We start from the raw sequence: 19,437 nt of genomic DNA, 5'->3' as shown, positions 1-19,437 counted from the left end.
CCATATTCTAAAAGCTAAGATGGACAAGTCTTATTTGTGTGATAAAAGGCTACATATAGCACCTATTGTTGACTTCATGACTGGGGCCTAGCAATAAGACTAAAAACAAATGCCAAGGAGAAAAAGAGGAGACTAGGATATTTTTGTAAAGAAATTGCTGGCAGTCTGCATTTTTAAGATGAAAATTTAAAAATCTGACCAATTTTTCTCATCCCTATCCTGAGATATAATTCTAGTTTGGGGGAATGTTAATTTTTTTAATGCTACATTAAAGCTCCTGGAGGGAAAGGGATTGTTTTCATCTATATATTCCCCAGAGAAAGCATTCCCTTGGAATAGAAAGAGCTTAATAAAGAGTAAAAACTAAGTTATATTTTTAAAAATCACATTTACTGTCAGAGAACACAAACAAAATTCTCAAACAGAATATTGTATTAAAACAGGTTATGAGGTCAAACAAAACCAGGTTTAGATCCTGGATATGCCACTTACAATTATGCTACTTGTGGACCAGTTAACCTCTCTGGGTCTTAAATAATTTCATTGTATTTCTGAAAAAAAATGTTTAACTATAGCAGGGGTTAGCAAACTATGGCCCACGAGCCAAATCTGGCTTACTGGCTCATTTTAATAATTAAGTTTTATTGGAACACAACCAAATACATTTGTTTACATATTCCCTATGGCTGATTACACACTCCAATGGCAGAGCTGAGTAGTTAGGAAAGATTCCATGGGCTACAAAGCCAAAAATATTTACTATTAGGCCATTTACAGATGTTTGCCAACTCCTGCCTTAAACCTTTGTATGATCTACCTAAGTGGTTTGCCTCTGCCAATCTGATAGGTAAAAAGTGTTAGATTTTTGTACTTTCTGTTTACATTTATCTTTTTTTTAGGTTGAACACTTTTACATCCTATTTAATAGAGGGAATATGCTAATTGACCATCACTCTGCTACAAAGATGGCTGCACACACAGCTGAGGCCAAGTTCCCATAAGGTGCCTTAACAAGCAATCAGCAGGGACCTGAGGCTACACCCTCTGCCACCCCCCACCCAGCAGGCTTGAAAGGGGACCTCAGGCTGTGCCCCCCACCTGGCAGGACTTGTCAGGATACCACAGGCCAGGCCCCCCTGACCTGGCAGGGCTTGACAAGGGACCTCAGGCCACGGCCCCTGCCCTGATGTCAGGCTGGGGGACTTCAGGCTGCACCCCCTACCCCAGTGCCAGGCCAGGGGATGTGAGGCCACACCCGTGGGTCCTCAATGTGTGCTTCCTGTTCTGGTGCTGGGCTAGGGGACCTCAGGCTTCTCCCCCTGCCCCAGCGCCATGCTGGGGGACCTCAGGCTGTGCTCCCCACCAGGTGGGGATTGACAGGGGACCTGAAGCTATGCCCGCCCCTGCCTGGCGGGGCTTGACAGGGGAATCTCAGGCCTGTCCCCCACTTGGCGGGGCTTGATGGGGACCTCAAGGCATGCCCTCCGTCCTGGCTCTGAGCCAGGGGACCTGAGGCTACGCCCCCTGCCTGTTGGGGCTTGACAAGGGTGGGACTGGCCAGGTCTAAATATAGCCCAATTGGAGGGAGAGAGGCTGGCGGCTGGGTCTGGGTCTTACATTATTTTGAGGTGCATGTGGTCGGGTGGGGACTTGACTGTGGGTCCCGTGGAGTGCCCCAGACTCTGATAAGAGGATGGTTTTTATATACATTTTACTAATTTTCTTTCATCTCTGATACTTCTATTATAAAGAAAGGGAAAATAGCAATATTATTTCCTCTAATTAATCCCTTTAATGTGCATGAATTTCATGTATGGGGCCACTAGTAACAAAATAAAAGGCTAATATGCAAATGGTCATCACTCTGTGACACCATAACACCCGATCAGAAAGAACTTGAAGTTGTGTGGTGCCGGGCCGGGACCAGGGGACCTGAGGCTGTGCCCCATGCCCCAGGTGACCTGAGGCTGCACCTCCCACCTCGGCGCCAAGCCAGGGGACCTGAGTCCATGCCCTCCCCCCATACCAGGACTTGAGGCTGAGTCTTCCACCCAGAGGGACTTGACAGGGGTGGGGCCAGCCAGGTCTTAGTGTCGCCTAATGGGGGTGGGGCAGGCTGGACACTTTTATTACAGAGAAAGGGCAAATAGCAATATTAAAATATTTCCCCTAATTAATTCCCTTTTAATGTGCACAAATTTCGTGTACTAGGCCACTAGTATTTAATACATATTTGTTTTTCTACTTTTGTGAACTGTTTATGTCCATTTCAAACTTTTCTACTGAGTTATTGGTAATCTGGTTACTAATTTTAGTTGGGTTTTTTTTTGCATATCATGAAAAATTCCAGATATATAAATTATATGGAAAACAAAATTAACTACACAGCTTAGGAAATAAATTGTATGCCCAACTGAAATCGTCCATATGGTCTTCCTTAACTGCACCATGTATCCCTTTCTTAAACAGCCACTTAAGAATTCTTATTGGTGTTTTGAAATTTTATGTAAATCATTATATACTGAACAGTCTTTATAACTCACTCAACATATACTTGGGATATATGAGACATACATCCCATATTTTGGGAATGCTTCCACATTCACTTATTTCCACTTCTGTATGGTATTATGTTTTTAAGTTATCTGTGTTGATACCATGTATACTAGTTCATCTTAACTGCTATATAGAATTACTAGAGACCCGGTGCACAAAATTTGTGCATGGGGGTAAGGGGGGGGGGGGGGTTGTCCCTCAGCTCAGCCTGTACCCTCTCCAATCTGGGACCCCTCTCACAATCCAGGACTGCTGGCTCCCAACTGCTCGCCTGTCTGCCTTCCTGATTACCCCTAACTGCTTCTGCCTGCCAGCCTGATCAGCCCCAAACCACTCCCATGCCAGTCTGATTGATGTCTAACTGCTCCCCTGCCAGCCCGTTTGCCCCCAACTTCCTTCCTCTGCCAGCCTGGTCACCCCTAACTGCCCTCCCCTACTTGCCTGATCACCCACAACTGCCCTCCCTTGCAGGCCTGGTCCCTCCCAACTGCCCTCCCCTGCTGGCCATCTTATGTCCACATAGGGGCAGGATCTTTGACCACATGGGGGCAGCCATATTGTGTGTTGGAGTGATCGTCAATCTGCATATTACTCTTTTATTAGATAGGATAGAGGCCTGGTGCACAGGTGGGGCCAGCTGGTTTGCCCTGAAGGGTGTCCCAGATCAGGGTGGGGGTTCCCTTGGGGCATGGGGCAGCCTGAGCGAGGGGCCTGTGGTGGTTTGCAGGCCGGCCACGCCCCCCCAGCGACCCAAGCAGAGGCCCTGGTATCTGGGATATATTTACTTTCTACAATTGAAACTTTGTACCTGGAGCGGAGCCAAACCTCCTGCTCACTCCGTGGTGGCAGCCATTTCTGTTTGGATTTGTTTACCTTGTATAATTGAAACTCAGGCAGAAAGCTTGGCTTCTTCCATTTCCAGAGAAACCCAAGGCTCCCTCCTGCTCTCTGTGGCCACAGCCATCTTGGTTGGGGTTAATTTGCATATTTGCTCTGATTGGCTTGTGGGCATGGCTTGTGGAGACGAGTGATGGTTATTACATATTACTCTTTTATTAGGTAGGATGTTTTTGAAAGTCATTCATTGTGACAAATGTAGTTTATTTAACTGTAGTAGAGTATACCGTATTTTCTTTATTCTTTCGCTGATGTACATTTAGGATGTTTCTAATTGTTCACTATTATAGTGTGACAATAAACATGATTAAAGATGATTAAGGACTCTTAAATAATAACCCTGTTGTCTGCATGTGTGGCAAATACTTTTCCCAATTTGTCATCTGTCTTTGGTGTTTATTTATTTTTCTCCATAAAGAAATTTTTAGTTTTCAAATGTACTGATTTTTCTATGGCTTCAGGGTTTTGTGTAATACTGAGAAAGCTAAGTTTTTATTTTTTTATTGGTAAGAATGGAGATAATAAGAGTGCCACTTTATATAATCACTGTATTAAATTATACAGTGTATATAAAATAACAAAGTGCCAACCACAGTGCTACACATGCATAGACACACAAAATTAGCTTATAAAAAGGACTTCTTTGTTTTACAAACTTGGCATAAAACCTATATTCATTCAGATGCCGCATAGTCTGCAACCTGGAAACTGCCTTTATGCCTGGAAATTGAAATTACCATCTCTGGTTCTTGTCCATTCTTCTTTCAATATATTCTCCTAAAAAGAAAATGACATTCTAAGACAGATAAAAGAAATGTTAAAGAGTAAAGCCTTACCATAGGCTGGGCCCCAGGGGCCTGAGGATTCTGCGGATTCATTGGCACACCGGCTCCTGAGGGAGGTCCAGCACTGTGGACTGGCTGAGGATTGCCTGACATCAGTGTTGGGATATTTGTCTGGCGATGCAGAATTTTCTAAAAAGCAAAAAGACAAATCTATGAGCTGTCTGTTTAACAAAGCAATCAAGTAGTTCCTCTCCCTACTCAAGGTATATCTCAGTATTTCCATAAAAGAACCAGCAACACTCACCAGGGCGATCTCTGGATCCACAATTCTCATCACTACCTGTGCTTGGAGCAAAGCATAAGCCAGTTGAGGGTTTTGGAGCAACATGTTCCGTGCTTCCTGGGGACTATTCTGGACACAAAGCTGAAAAGATACACAGAATCATCATCAGATTCAATACTTATTGCTTAGTAATCAATAGTGATTTAGAGAAATGCAATGGTTTTTGCATAGCACACAAAATTCTGTCACAGCAGGCAAGAGAAGGAAGAGGTATTTCAAATACCATAATATAATCATTTAGGAGAAAATTCACATTTTAATATCTACATGTGTTATCTATGGGCCACAAAAACCCAGTCAGATTATGTTGGTGTATTTTGTGTACAAAAATGGAAAGCTCTTTGCACAAAATGTAAAATATACTGTGCACACATAGAATAGTAAAGGTGCAAGTAATGGTGGTCAACAGTCACACCTTCTACTTGAGCTCAGGGAATCATTTCCATCTACTTCATCAATAATTCTTGAAAATTTGATGTGATTGGATTTACTCATAATTTAATGCCTCCTCCCACCTTCATCTGTTTCATCAATTCAAACATCTGCTCTGGTGGAAGACTGGCAACTGCTTTGCTAATGGACTCAGGAGCATCCTCAGGACTGATGGTCTCTCCATAAGGTGACTCAATGACTGGGGCACCAGTGCCAAGGCCTGATCGGGAAGAAAGTACAAAAAGAGTTAAAGTGGCAAAATAAAGAGCTAAATCATTTCAAATATCTACTTTCCAGGTCTTCTAAGGATCCGATGATAACTTTAAATTCTCTGAAACTGAGAAATAAGTGATTTATTAGTTTCTTATTTCTGTGAAAGAAAATGACAGTGTATTTTCTGCTCTTAGAGCAAAGCTGGGACTAGGGTCATATAGGTGGACAATGTTAACCTAAATTAGCGATTAAGCATATCAATTCTCTTTAACAAGTAATTTCCGAAGCAAAAGGTTTAAACAAAAAAAAAGATGCTAATTTCAAAATGGAATTTCTGGATCTACCACCTCATAAAAACGCCTTAAAAATGCCTTAGTGTTTCCACCAGCTACAGATCTGGCAACATTACTGGTGTGGCAAACACCAAGGACATATTTAGTACTACTAATCACTTGGTGAGCCTGAATTCATCTTCAAATGGAATTAACTCCTTAACTGAAGGACTTCCAAAGTCAACGTTACCTTGTTTCTCAAAGATATACACTTCCCCAGCGCAGGTACCTCAGGTGGGTCAAGTAAAGAAGCTGTGTGGATAACCATTTAAGTAGATGCTAAAACATACCATAAATGGAAAATCTTCATTGTTACATCTCTACTAACTTGGGTTTATACTCACTCTTCAGTTCTTCTTTGTTCTTTTCACTGGCAGCATTATCCACTCGAAGTGCTCGTCCACTGAATTCTCGCCCATTCAAGTTTCTCATGGCACTAAGTGCTGTCTCTTGGTCTTGGTATTCACAAAAGCCATAACCCTTTGGCTTTCCTGTCTCCCTATCATATACCAACCTGAAGAGCAGAACCAAGTATCAGGCATAAATGTCACATACACACAGGGATCCTGCAAGCATTGCCATGTTCAAATTTGGTGAACTGGAAGGCAAATAACTTTATCAGCCTGACTGCCTCACTGAAATATGTTTTAAACAATGAAAATTTTTATTTTAAAATTATAATTGACATTCAGAAAAATTTTAAAGAATGAATCCCTCTCTCATCTCAGTTGACAAGGTAGGACAGGTCAAAAGGATCAACAGTGAGGGGGCTTGCTCAATTTGGTGTGGTAGAAAAAGTCCATACCCAGCAGTGTTGTCAGTAGAAGAGACAATCACAGTGGTGGTTGGGAAGGGAATGCTCACAACTCCACTAGCTTGAGGTTGTAGTCATTGTGAGAGAAGGCACATTATTTGCTTGACTGTGTGTATGTGCAGCAGATTCTGGAGAAAACTCAAACCAGTTACACATACCTGGCTGATGCTAAAGCTGAACATATGTGCATAGGAAACGCAGAAGGGGCTGAGGAGAGAGATAAACCCTGGGCAAATTTGAAAATGGCATAAACTTTGAATGCTGCCTGCATTCCCAAAAATGTTATCTTCTAGTAAAAATGAATATGAATTGTATTGTCTCTGAATTACATCTCAATTAAGCTGTTACAAACAAACAAAAAGAAGAATGCGTGTTCAAAATCATCAGTAAATCTTGCCATTATTTCTAAGAGATAAATTTGTGATAATTTTTAAGAAACTCCTACCAAATAGCAAAGAGAATCATACCTGAAACTAACAACAGGTCCAACCTCAGAAAAGATGTCCTTTAATTGCTCCTCAGTAGCTTCATATGGAATGTTCCCCACTAAGGAACAAAATAGATAAAATTAATAATAAATTAAAATTCTGAGTTTGTAACAGATATTTAGTAAGAAAATAAACAGTATTTTCTTATATCATGGAAAATGTAACAACTGGCTCAAAATACAGTGCTCCTCCAATCCCAGTTCCCTGATACTCCCTTAGACAGGATTACAATTTTTGCTGACTTTAATTGCAAGAGAAATAAACCACTGAGAGTAAATACAAAAGGTGCAGACACGTCTAAATGTCAGTTCACAGACTGATTAGACAAGAGTTAGATTTTCCTTAACTTTTGTGAAAATACTTAGGCACCTGAAGGTCTGTCTGCAAGTCTTACCAATGACTATTAAAAGAATCTATACTGTCATTTTTAAAACCGACTCATATGTCCATATTTACACACACACCACAAAGGAGAATGACCATGGATGCAGTGGAAGATGTTTAAAATTATTCTGTACTGTTTTGCCATGGCCCTTCCAAACAGTGCTTTAAAATCACCACACATACTTAAAAACAACTTATTTCAGCAGATTACTTAGAATAGACTGGATCCTCCTTAAGATTTCTTTGAGGGGGTCTTACTCGTTCATATATTCATTTTTTACTATCCACCTTAAGACGCCAGGTGGCCCCTACCACTATCGACGAACTAAAAATGTAAGGGGCTTTAAGCACAGAATGAAAGTCCTTATAAGAGGGTGGGAAGTAGACTCAAGTATCTATAACATCAGCACAATATGTTCTAAAATAGGAGATTAAAAGTAATATGGGACCGTTGCTAAGCGCCCTCGCTTCTAGAAAATAACTGAAGCTAGAAAATCAGACGTGATCGGGCGCGTTCAGGGTGGTATGGCCGTAGACTGAAGCTAGAAAATCAATGGAAGGAGAAACGCATAGAAGCTGAACGCTAGTTTAACTTCCTTAACCACATGGTGGAAAGGCTGCTAAACCTCGGGAGAAGGGGAACATCATTTTACTCACGAGTCCCTCGGGTTGGCCGCCCCACCAGAAAAGCAGGGAGAGCGGCACCCCTGACCTATCACAGGTTCCCAAAGCGATTTAAGAGGTGCAGGGGGCGTTCCTCGCTGCTCCCAGCCTCTTTCTGTCCCTCTCCGGTGCTTGGCAACACCTCATTCCTCTTACCGAACACCGAACGCAGAGAACGATCTACCGCAGGGTCTCTCACATTCATCCCCGCCATCGCTCTCTCCCGCGACTTCCGGTGGCCCGGGCACACTTCCTACTGAGCGCGAGCCTAACGACCCACAGACTTCCGTCCAGCGCGCGTGAACCGGAAACGCCTGAGCCTGACTGACGCAGGGCGCCTCCCCTGGCGTCATTGCGTCACGGGAGGCGTGCCTACGTCTTCCATAGTACTGTAACCTCTCGATCTGGGCTGCAGACCGAGGATAATTCCCTTCTGAGCCTATTCAGGCATTTCTGGGAGAATGGAATCTTTAATTATTCATTTTTTTCGTAGGCTAATACAAGTAATTGTTGACCACAATAACAATTGCAGCAGCGACGTTACCAAGGTAACAAGGAAGTCATTTCCTAACAAGGGAGGCACTTAGGTTTTAATTAAGCCCGCTTGGGAGGGAAGTGATTGGTCCCGCCCCAGGGTGTGCAAATGATTGGTAAAAACTGTGAGTGTACAGAGGAAGGGAGAGTGGAGGCAGCCTAGAAGAATGAGAGAACGAGGGGCGAGGGGCATTCAACGTTAGAGCCTTAACACATAGGGAAAGTAAAGGGAGAACAGACCCCTGTTTACTCTTGTCTAGCCCTTGGGCTCCCTGTGCTGTATGGTGGTGATGGGGAGGAGTGGCTGAAAGCATTAGAACAGGAAACATTAACTGGTGGTACACAACAAGCAGCTTAGGCATATTTGCACTAATGTTGCTGTGACTCCAGAGACTGAATGCTTACTGTCTCCCACTATTACTGAGAACATGTGGATGGTGGTTTGTTTGTTTTTTTTTAATATATTTTTATTGATTTTTTACAGAGAAGAAGAGAGAGGGATAGAGAGTTAGAAACATCGGATCAGCTGCCTCTTGCACACCCCCTACTGGGGATGTGCCCCCAACCAAGGTACATGCCCTTGACCTGAATCGAACCCTGCTCTATCCACTGAGCCAAACTGGTCTCAGCAAAATGTGGATAGTTTAACATATTACCATTTTGAGGGAAAAGAACTTAAGAGTATATGACCTCGTGATGGTGGATCAATGACTCACAATAATGAACCACCCAGGATTTAGGTTGATGCACTTAGCCAGGGATTGTTCCATTGCAGGTACTCTGTGGCGAATGGACTGTTGGTTCTATCACTTCATCAACCATCCCTACTCTACTGTTATAAAAGAGGAGGTGGGTGCAAGGCATATTTTCTAAACATTTGCCTTTTTATAGAGTTTCACTTATAGGCCATGTGCTAATGACCTCAGAGTCTGCTGTCCAGGAGGGTCTTTTTCCATTTACTGGGACACTTCCAGAGTGACACATTTCTTTTGCCTCCAGGTTATAGCAAAATGAAGACAAGATGGGATGACACTGTTGTAGGTGTTATGACTGAGCCTCAGATAACACAATGATGTAGGTGCACAATGAAAAAGTAGGGGAAAAACTAGGAAAGGTGCATTTCTACACAAATGGGACTCAATATATGTGATAGGTGTTACTTTGGACCTTTAAGCAGAAGAGAAAGGGTGCTTAGTGGAGAATCAAAGAATTTGGGAAACCACAGTCAAGATTTGTGGATCATTGACAAGAGTTCTGTGGATAAGTTCTGAGTTTGTGTCCAATTGTGTTGATGATGCTAAGAATCTTAGATAACATAAAATCGAAGGAAGCAAAGACATTCAAGAGTGTGAGGGCATAGAGACTTAGGTTCTTTCTCCTAGCCAAAAGGTCAGACTTCTAAGATTGGGGTCAGTACTACTTTATTCTTGATCCACATTTAAAGCTCCTCAAAGAATCAATGGGATGAAATCCCTCATTGATCCTCCAGGGAGTACCTGGAAAGGCAGCAACTCCCGAACAGATATTGCATGAAAAAGATCCCAGAAGGCACTGTAGCATTACCAATGTTAGGAGAAATACTCAGTGATTGGCACCTAAGGAAACTGGGGGCTCCTAGAGAACACCTGAATTCTTACAGAGATCCTGGTCAGTATCTGGATGAAACAATTGGCTTGCTTTCCAAAAAGAAACAACATTCCTAAGTTTTATACTACTGTGTTATGCCACTAGTACTATAGCAAATCTGTACTTTCTGGTAATATTTAAGGGTTCAGGTCTAAAGCTACTCTACAGAGAGTTGTCCAGTCCATCAAAACTGGTCATTCTGGTTTTCGATTTTAGCATTTTCATTTTTTATTTCTTACCTAACTACTTTTCTTCTCAATTCATACATAGTGAATACATTTCCTGTATTCCTTTCCCAGAAGGTTCAGGATTCTTCACCAGCTCAAAGGTTGCCTTATGAGGTATGTTGCTTGGGAGCAGGGCAAGGACTTAGGTGGTCGACTTAATTAGAGGAAGATTTCCCTTGATCTTTGGTAATGGCATGGTGACCTCTTGTTGCTGATGAGGACTGCTTCTAAGCCAAGCATTGGGGAAAATTGAGTAAGAAAAGGAAGTCTGATTCTTTTTCTTAGAACCCACCAGGCTTGCCTGTCTAAAACTTTTGTCTATTTGGGTGCATGTTCTGTTTCAGAACCAGAACTCTGGGAGGCTATTGCTTTGGCATGTGCAATCTAGGGTTTAGCAAAATAAAGATGGATATCACTGGACAGCAGTTAAACTCCAAAAGTGTGCTGCTGGGCTGGGTAGAGAATGAGAATAAGGGTATCAGGTTGGGATAAACAGGATGACAATGATTAAAAAGCTAATATTTGTGAAGGGCCAAATAGATTACAAAGCTTTTCGATATAGATCTTACTTGACTCTCACAATTCCTGGGAAATAGCTTTAGTATGGTACTTTTTTTATTCTAGTAAAATATCCATAAAATAAAATGGACAATTTTAACACTTTTAAGTGTATAATATAGCAATTAGTTATATTCACATTGTGCAACCATCATCACTATCTCCAGAATTTTTTATTTTTCCAAACTGAAATTCATACATATTGAATACTAATTTCCCATTTCCCCTTAAACCTATCCACTGGCATTCACCATTCTATTTTCTGACTGTTATGAACTTGACTACTATAGATACCTCATATAAGTGGAATCATAACACTATTTTTCCTCTTGTGACTGGTTCATTTCACTTTAGCATAATGTCTTCAAGGTTCATCCATGTTGTAACATGTGTCAGAATTGTCTTCCTTTTTAAGACTGAATAATAAATATACCATTGTATCGATAGGTATATACCACATTTTGTTTATTCACCCATTGAGGGACACTTGGGTTGCTTCTATCTTTCGGCTATTGTGAATAATGCTGCTATGAACATGGCTGTAAAAATATTGATTTGAGTCCCTGCTTTCAGTTCTTTTAGGTATATACCAAGAAGTGGAATTGCTATTATATATCACATGGCAATCCTATATTTAACTTTCTAAGGAAACCTCAATACCATTTATGATAGCTATAGCACCATTTTTCATTCCTATCAGTGATGCCAAGAGTTCTCACTCATTTAATCCTCACCACCTTTTGTTATTTTCTCTCTGTATGTGTTTTTAATAATAGCCATCCTAAATGGGTATGAAGTGGTATTATATTTGGCTTTGATTTGAATATCCCTACTATATTGGAAAAAAACTACCATTCTCCTCTTTTGTGTCTCCTTTACTTTCATGCAGAACACTTCACTTCTGACAATTCTCGTGACCAAATGTGGGTTGTTTTTCCCCACAACAAGCATTTCTCTACAACACCAAATGGCTGTCCTATAATTTAACTCAATTCTGGTACTATCTAGAGTCAGATCCCACAGGTTAAGGACTCAGTCCTACAAGACTGCCCCCATTCCTCTTCAGATGCCAGTCCTAAATCTAGGTTGCCACATGTGCTTCTGACCAATTGACTATAAATCAGTTTCCAATGACTCTCTCCTCAGGTTCAATTAATTTGCTAGAGTGGCTCACAGAATTCAAGAAAACAGTTACTTACATTTACCAGTTTATTAAAGTACTAGTGGACCAGTGCACAAAATTCATGCACATTAAAAGGGAATTAATTAGAGGAAATACTTTAATATTGCTATTTGCCCTTTATTAATAGAAGTGTCAGAGATGAAAGAAAATCAGTAAAATGTATATAAAAATCTTTCTCCTGTCAGTGTCTAGGGCACGCTGTGGGACCCAGAGTCAAGTCCCCACCCACCCACGTGCACCTCAAAATTGCACAAGTTTCAGACCTGGCGGTCACCACCCCCATCAAGCCCAGCCAGGCTGGGGGGCGCAGCCTCAAGTCCCCTAGCCTAGCACCAGGCGGGGGGCACAGCCTCAGGTCTTCAATCTGTGAGTGTTCAGAGCCTTGCCAGGTGGTGGGGGGGGTGCGCAACCTCAGGGCCCCTGTCAAGCTCTGCTGGGTGGGGGCATGGCCCAAGTTCCCACAGCCCTGTACCACGCAGCCTCAGGTCCCTTCCTGATTGCCCCTAACCACTTCTGCCTGCTTGTTATGGCTTGTTACGGAAACCCCGCCTCCACTGTGGGTGCAACCATCTTTTGTTATGGGAACCCAGCCTCTGCTGTGCATGCCACCATCTTGTGACGGCGTTACAGAGTGAGAGTCAATTTGCATATTACCTCTTTATTATATAGGATATGATGAAGGATACAGATGAACACCCAAATGAAGACATATATAGGGTGAGGTCAGGAGGGTCCTGACTGTAGTTGCTTCTGTCCCCATGAAGTGGGGACCCTACTGATAGGTGGATGTGTTCATGCACCTGAAAGTTCTTTGAACCCCCTACTTTTGGGACAGTTATAGAGGCTTTATCAGGTAAGCATCATTAATCATTAGCTGTATTCCTAGCCCCTCTTTCTTCTCTGTAGGATGTGGGGTTGGGCTGAAATTTCCAAGCTTCTAATCATGGCCTGGTCATTCTGGTGACTAGCTTCCAGCCAAGAGCTCACCCAGAGTTGTCTCAGTGCAACAAAAAGTGCTTTTAATGCTCTTATCACTTAGGAACTTACAAGGGTTTTAGGAACCCTGTGTCAGGGATGGGATCAAAGACCAAATATCAGAACAAGAGATGGTCCTAGTGTTTTGGTTTTTTTTTGTTGTTGTTGTTTTGTTTTGTTTTAAGAAGTTCACTCTCTCAATTTTTAAAAATATTTTATTGATTTTTTTACAGAGAGGAAGGGAGAGGGAAAGAAAGCTAGAAACATTGATGAAAGAGAAACATCGACCAGCTGCCTCCTGCACACTCCCTGCCGGGGATGTGCCCACAACCAATGTACATGCCCTTGACCGGAATCGAACCTGGGACCTTTCAGCCCACAGACCGATGCTCTATCCACTGAGCCAGACTGGTTTCGGCAGTCCTAGTGTTTTTATCACTAAGGAAATTATAAGTGTTTTAGGATCTCTGTACCAGGAACTAGGGGCAGAGACCAATATAAATATTTCTGTTATCCCACACCTAATGATTAATGAGGTTGAACATCTTTTTATGGCTTATTGCCCATTTGTATATCTTCTTTGGAGAAATGCCTATTTAAGACCTTTTCACGTTTTTATTTTTATTTTATGTTTTTAGACTTCCTCATTCTTTTTTAAAAATATATATTTTATTGATTTTTTTACAGACGAGAAGAGAGAGGGATAGAGAGTTAGAAACACCAACGAGAGAGAGTCATCGATCAGCTGCCTCTTGCACACCCCCAACTGGGGATGTTCCCACAACCAAGGTACATGCCCTTGACCGGAATCAAACCTGGGACCTTTCAGTCCACAGGCTGATGCTCTATCCACTGAGCCAAACCGGTTTCGGCAGACCTTTTCACATTTTTAAATTAGATTGTTTTTTGTTGTTGAGATGTAGGACTTACTAGATACATGATTTGCAAATATTTTGTCCCACTCTGAGGCTTGCTATTTTAGTCTGATAATGTCCTTTGATGCATAAAAGTTTTTAAATTTTGATGGAGTCCAAATTATTTATTCTTGTGTTTCTTGTGCATCTGGTGTTGTATCCAAGAAATTTTTTGTCAAATGCAGTGTTATGAAACTTTTCCCTTATGTTTTCTTCTGAGTTTTGTAGGTTTAGCTCTTACATTTAGTTCTTTTTTTTTTTCCCTGGGGAGTTGTGAGGATGTTTTGTTTGGTTGGTTTTGGTTGGGATGTTTTTAAAGAGCATCATATAGATATTTATATATATAAATTATTAATGTGGGGCAGGGGCAAGGGGCATACATTGCAGAGGGGGGCGCGCACACAGGGATTGGGTAGAGGCAGGGGTGGCACACAATGCTACGCAAAAACATGTGCTTCTGACCAATTGACTATAAATCAGTTTCCAATGACTCTCTCCTCAGGTTCAATTAATTTGCTAGAGTGGCTCACAGAATGGCTAGAGTAGCCACATCTAACAGATGAAATAATCACACTAACGGGGCGGGTGGGGGGTGGCCACGGGCTGGGCATGGGAGAGGGACAAAAAGAGGGACCTGGTCCAAGATACGCCACCTCCCCACCTCTGCACACCACAGGAGCCTCGGTTTCCCTTCTGTCTCTTCCTCCCTCCTTCTGCCCAGCTGCTGAGGCCCTGCAACTGAGCAGCGCCGCTCCTCGCTCTGGGTGGCAGGCCGGGAGGGAGACTTTCAAGATCCAGATGCACACTTGGGTGTTCTCTTGATTGCAGGCTTACAGTGGCTTGTCACTTTCCTTTTTCAGGTTAGTCCTCCTGGGCAGGTAGCGGCACACTGTGCAGTGGGTGATGGGCATGCAGCCACTGCTGCTGTTCCAGCGCCAGGCGCTGCAGCTCGGCGGACTGTGCGTGCATGGCCTGCAGCTGGTGAGCTGCTGACATCGGGGCAGAGAGGGAAGCTGGCAGGTCCCGGTAAGGAGCAGCAAAGAGCTGATGATGAAGAACTTCATTCTCATGCAGAGGGTGAGGAAGAAGGGGGTTGGGGAGGGTCCCAGCTGGGTAGGGTATTCGGGTAAGGTGAGACCCTGCGGCCAGAGGGTCAATGAGAGGGTGCACTGAGGCAGACGCTGCATCGATGGCATCCTGCTGGTGAAGGTGCAGGTGAGAGTGGATGTGGGAGTGCTGGTGGTGATGAGGGGTCACATTGAGCATCTGCAGCCGGGCCAGTGGGTCATTGCCCAGGGCTGCCACCCTTTCTGCATGCTGCCTCTCAGCTGCCAGACGCTCTGCATAGGACATGTCAGGCCGCAGGGCTGGCCCTGCAGCCAGCGCCAGACGTTCTCTCTCCAGGGGCCCCAGACTTGGATGAAAGGGGAAAGGGTGCAGGCCAGGGGGGCCAGGCTGCAGAGCTAGGCCTCCATGTCGGGGAAGGGATCCAGGCCAGGCCCAGGAACCCCATGTAGGGGTTCCAGCTCACTGGGCTTCACCTCAAAGCCAGGCTTGAGGCGGTCACGGAGGTCTCTTTCTTGGGCTTCCCGCTCCCTCTCCCGAGCTGCTGGGTCACTGCTGTACAGGGCTGGGACATTGTAACCCAGGAGTCCCGGGTCCACTGCCCCCAGGGGCACGTAGAACGGATGGTTGTGATTGCCAGGAGACATGACGTAACCCTGGTTTGTAGGCCCCTGGGGACAGAGCCCTCTTCCCATAGGGCGCGGCCCCCGGGGGAGAGGCCGTCTTGTAGCCTGCTGGCAAGGACGCCACTGTGGCGATGACTGTGGAAAGCGTGGCCGAGGAGGTGGTGACCGGAGGCGCTGGCGGGAAGGGGTAGGGCGCCCCTTGGGGGCCCTGGGAAGGAGAGGGGTGTGAACACGGGTAGGACCCTTGAGAGGAGGAAGAGGAGCTGGAGGAGGAGGAAGAGATTGGGGGGCCACTGGGGCCTGCCTGGCTGTAGGTCACCTGGCTGTGAGGTGGGGGCAGGTGCGCTGGCCCTGGTGGGTAGGGCCTCATAGAGCCCAGGGAGGGAGACATGGCATAAGGGTGTGCATGGTGGGCATTGCTGCTCTCCAGGGGGTGGGGATATGCCCCGGGGGGAGGGGGCCCAGAGTTCCCATGATGTTGCTGCTGCTGCTGTTGTTGCTGGTGGTGATGGTGATGGTGATGTGCTGGGGCTGGTGGGTGGGCAGTGGACTGGCCTCCAGTAGGAGGAGGGAAGGGGCCAGGTTGGGCATTGTTGGCTAAGAGGCGGCCATAGGAAGGGGGTTGGGGGGGCCCTGGCTCCACACAGCCTGGGATGTGAGAGAAGGCTGAGTGTACTTGGGTGGCTGATTAGAGATAGAGAGACTTGTTGGGGGAGGGAAGGAGTGGGGATAACTGGGCAGCGCCTGGGAAGCGGGGTACTGGGAGGCAGAGGAGGACGAAGAACTGGAAGAGGAGGCGCTGCAGAGCTACTGCTGGAGGACGAATAAGGATACCTCATTGGCGGGGCTGGGGCAGAAGAGGAAGCAGGGGGCAGAGGGTGGGGTGAAGGAGCAAGAGTGGGGCCCTTTTCTGGGCCAGGAGGAAGTCCACCCATACCCTGGCCCATGGCGGGGGGAGAGGGCAGATGCCCAGGGAGCGGCTGGGCTCCCAGGCCAGGAGGAGAGGCTGATGCATTGTTAAGGGGTCTCAAAGCAGGTGGGGGAGGCAGGTTCGGGGTCACATGTGGGAAGGTGGCTGGTAGAGGAGCAGAGGGTAGGTTTCCACCCGCCCCCCTGGAGCATTTGATGGCTTTGTTGGGAGAGCACCACCAGCCCCAGAGCTCGATATTGAAATGGGGGTAGTGGGTGGAGGGTGCTGCTTACCGCCACTAGGGGGCCCCACTGAAGAGGCAGCTCCTCCCCCCTTGGGACCCATTGGGGGTCCAGACAAAACTCCTCCACCAGCACCCCCAGGGTAGAGCTGTGGATGAGGGGGAGGGGCCCCAGGAGGAGCCTGGAACATTCGAGATGGGGGGGGGGGGGGGCTCCATGGGAGCATGATATCCAGTGGGTGTCACAGAAGGGTGGGATTCAAAACCAGGCTCTGGCTGTCGAGAATTGCCGTCGGGCGGTGGAGGGGAGGGAGGGAAGAGTGGAGGAGGGTGGTAGGGACAGGGCTGGGCCCTGGGACAGGCCAGAAGACGAGTCGGAGTCATTCTCCACGCTTCCAGGGCTGTAGATGCTGGGAGACGTGCTTCGGTTGTCCTGGTCTATATCCCTCGGGTCACTGCTACCGTCGTCATTGGGGCTCCGCCCATCTAAACTGTCCAGATCCGAGGGGGACTGTGGCCGGGGAGCTCCTCCGTTTTGGTCTTCTTTGGTGCATTGGTCTCTTCACTTTCACTCTCCGAGATCTCCTCACTCCGGCCCTGCTTGCTGACCTTTGGGGTGGAGGCTTCCTCTACTCGAGCCTTCTTGGCTGTCTTCTCAGCTTTGCCCTCACTGCTGGGCGTGCTGACCCCTCCAGGGGAGGCCCGGTCCCTCGATCTCAATTCTTCCCGGGGCCCAGGGGCCTCTTTCTTCCGTCCACTCCTCGTTGACATTGAATCTTTATTCTGTCCTGTCTTCATTCTTCAGGCTGTGGAGACCCCATTCTCCTCGGCCTTGGCAGCTGAATACAGAAACTTCTCTGCTTCACCCCAAGTTCCCCACAACTGTGGCCTGGGAGGCAGGAAGCAGGATCTCCAAGTTTCCAGTGTCTCGGCACCTGGAACTTGCAGGATCTGTTTTCACTGAGGCCTGGCAGCAGCTTGGAGCGGTCTGGTTCCCAGCGGGTTCTGGGCGGGGTTCAGGGCTCCCGGCGCCTACCTGGGGGCGGCTGCTCCCCGCCCCCCTCGCCTCTTCCCGCTTCAGTCGCCAGGCGACCACGGCGGCGGCCCCGACCCCCCCCCCCCCCCGACCCCCTCCCCCCCCCCAACGGCCCCCATCCCCCTCCTGCCAGCAGCCCAACGCCGCCCCTTGCGCCTCCCCCCCCCTCCCCCCCCCCCCCAGCCGCGCGCGCTAACCCGGCCCGCTCTCCTGTCCCTTCCCCCTAGCCGCCGCTGCCCAGATTGCCAGATTGCCCGCCGCCGCCACCCAGGCCCCGCGGAGGCCTCGCCCAAGGCGCTCGCCCCTCCCGGCGCCCGCCCCCTCGCCCCCCTCCCCCCCAGACCTCCCCAGGCGCGCCTGGGTAGTCCGGCCGGGTCTGACGCCGGCTGCAGGGAGCTGGGCGGCCCATCCGGCGACTCGCACAGGAAACTACATTTAGTTCTTTGATCCAGTATGAATTCATTTTTGTATATGATTTAAGGTAAAGGTCCACCTTCTTCCCTTTGCATGTGGATATCCAGTTTTCCCAGCACCATTTGTTGAAAAGACTGTCTTTTCCTTCATTAAGTGGTTTTGGCAAGCTTACCGAAAATCATTTGACCATATATATGAGGATTTTGTTCGGGGTTTTCTATTCTACTAGAGGTCCCGTGCATGAAATTCATGCGGGGGGGTGGGGGGGGGTTGTCCTTCATCCCAGTCTGCGCTCTCTCCAATCTCTCACCCTGATCGGGTCTAAATGTGCAGGCTGTTTCCAAATCTTAGCTAAGGAGTGCATATATCCTTTCTGATTGGTGTTTCTAGTTTCTTGGGATATATTCCTAGAAGTGGGAATACTGGGTCAAATGGGAGTTCCATTTTCAGTTTTTTGAGGAAACTCCATACTGTTCTCCACAGTGGTTGCACCAGTCTGCATTCCCACCAGCAGTGCACGAGGGTTCCTTTTTCTCTGCATCCTCGCCAGCACTTGTCGATTGTTGATTTGTTGATGTTGGCCATTCTGACAGGTGTGAGATGGTACTGCATTGTTTTATTTGCATCTCTGGGATAATTAGTGACTTTGAGCATGTTTTCATATGTTTTTTGGCCTTCCTTCTGTCTTCTTTCGAAAAGAATCTATTTAGGTTTGTGACCCATTTTTTTTATTGGATCAATTATCTTCCATTTGTTAAGTTGTATGAGTTTCCTGTAAATTTTGGAGATTAAACCCTTATTGGTGTTAACATTGGCAAATATGTTCTCTCATACAGTGGGCTTTCTTGTTTTGTTGATGGTTTCTTTTGCTGTGCAGAAGCTTTTTATTATTATGTAGTCCCATTTGTTTATTTTCTATTTAGTTTCCATTGCCCTAGGAGCAATATTGGTGAAAAAAATTGCTTTGGCATATGCCTGAGATTTCACTGCCTGTGGATTCCTCTAGTATTTTATTGTTTCCTGTCTTATGTTAAAGTCCTTTATCCATTTTGAGTTTATTTTTGTGTATGTTGTAGATTGGTAGTCTAGTTTCATTCCCCCCCCCCCCATATATCTGTCCAAGTTTCCCAGCACCATTTATTGAAGAGATTGTCTTGACTCCATTGTATGTGCATGCCTCCTTTGTCAAATATTAATTGAGCGTAGTTGTTTGGGTCAATA

The 19,437-nt window shown here is 46.0% G+C and overlaps 1 protein-coding gene, 1 long non-coding RNA gene and 1 pseudogene across 7 annotated transcripts in view; 1 reads left to right on the top strand and 2 right to left on the bottom strand.

The window, feature by feature from the left end:
* Positions 1 to 8,178, bottom strand: part of CSTF2 (cleavage stimulation factor subunit 2) — a 32,540-nt gene extending 24,362 nt beyond the window's left edge. For 4 of the 5 annotated variants that reach the window (XM_084869608.1, XM_084869609.1, XM_084869610.1 and 1 more), the window contains exons 1-6: positions 8,064 to 8,178; positions 6,840 to 6,918; positions 5,903 to 6,072; positions 5,097 to 5,233; positions 4,543 to 4,662; positions 4,290 to 4,427 (exon numbers count right to left, since the gene is read on the bottom strand). In XM_084869608.1, the coding sequence (XP_084725734.1) occupies positions 4,290 to 4,427; positions 4,543 to 4,662; positions 5,097 to 5,233; positions 5,903 to 6,072; positions 6,840 to 6,918; positions 8,064 to 8,121 (702 nt within the window). In that variant the 5' untranslated portion in view covers positions 8,122 to 8,178. The remainder of the gene's footprint in view (positions 1 to 4,289; positions 4,428 to 4,542; positions 4,663 to 5,096; positions 5,234 to 5,902; positions 6,073 to 6,839; positions 6,919 to 8,063) is intronic. The other variant, XM_084869612.1, reaches the window with a different exon arrangement.
* Positions 8,179 to 8,308: 130 nt separating this feature from the next.
* LOC311614772 lies at positions 8,309 to 10,896 on the top strand. The gene is made up of 3 exons (XR_014793717.1): positions 8,309 to 8,455; positions 9,217 to 9,290; positions 10,338 to 10,896. It is a non-coding gene; the product is annotated as an uncharacterized lncRNA (long non-coding RNA).
* A 3,681-nt stretch (positions 10,897 to 14,577) lies between these two features.
* On the bottom strand, positions 14,578 to 17,736 carry LOC311615070 (atrophin-1-like; annotated as a pseudogene). The gene has a single exon. The product of its transcript is annotated as an atrophin-1-like (transcript).
* Positions 17,737 to 19,437: the final 1,701 nt, after the last annotated feature.

Source organism: Pipistrellus hanaki, assembly GCF_964339955.1.
Source record: "Pipistrellus hanaki genome assembly, chromosome: X".
Taxonomy (NCBI): Eukaryota; Metazoa; Chordata; class Mammalia; order Chiroptera; family Vespertilionidae; genus Pipistrellus; species Pipistrellus hanaki.
This window is presented reverse-complemented; position numbering and strand designations above follow the sequence as displayed.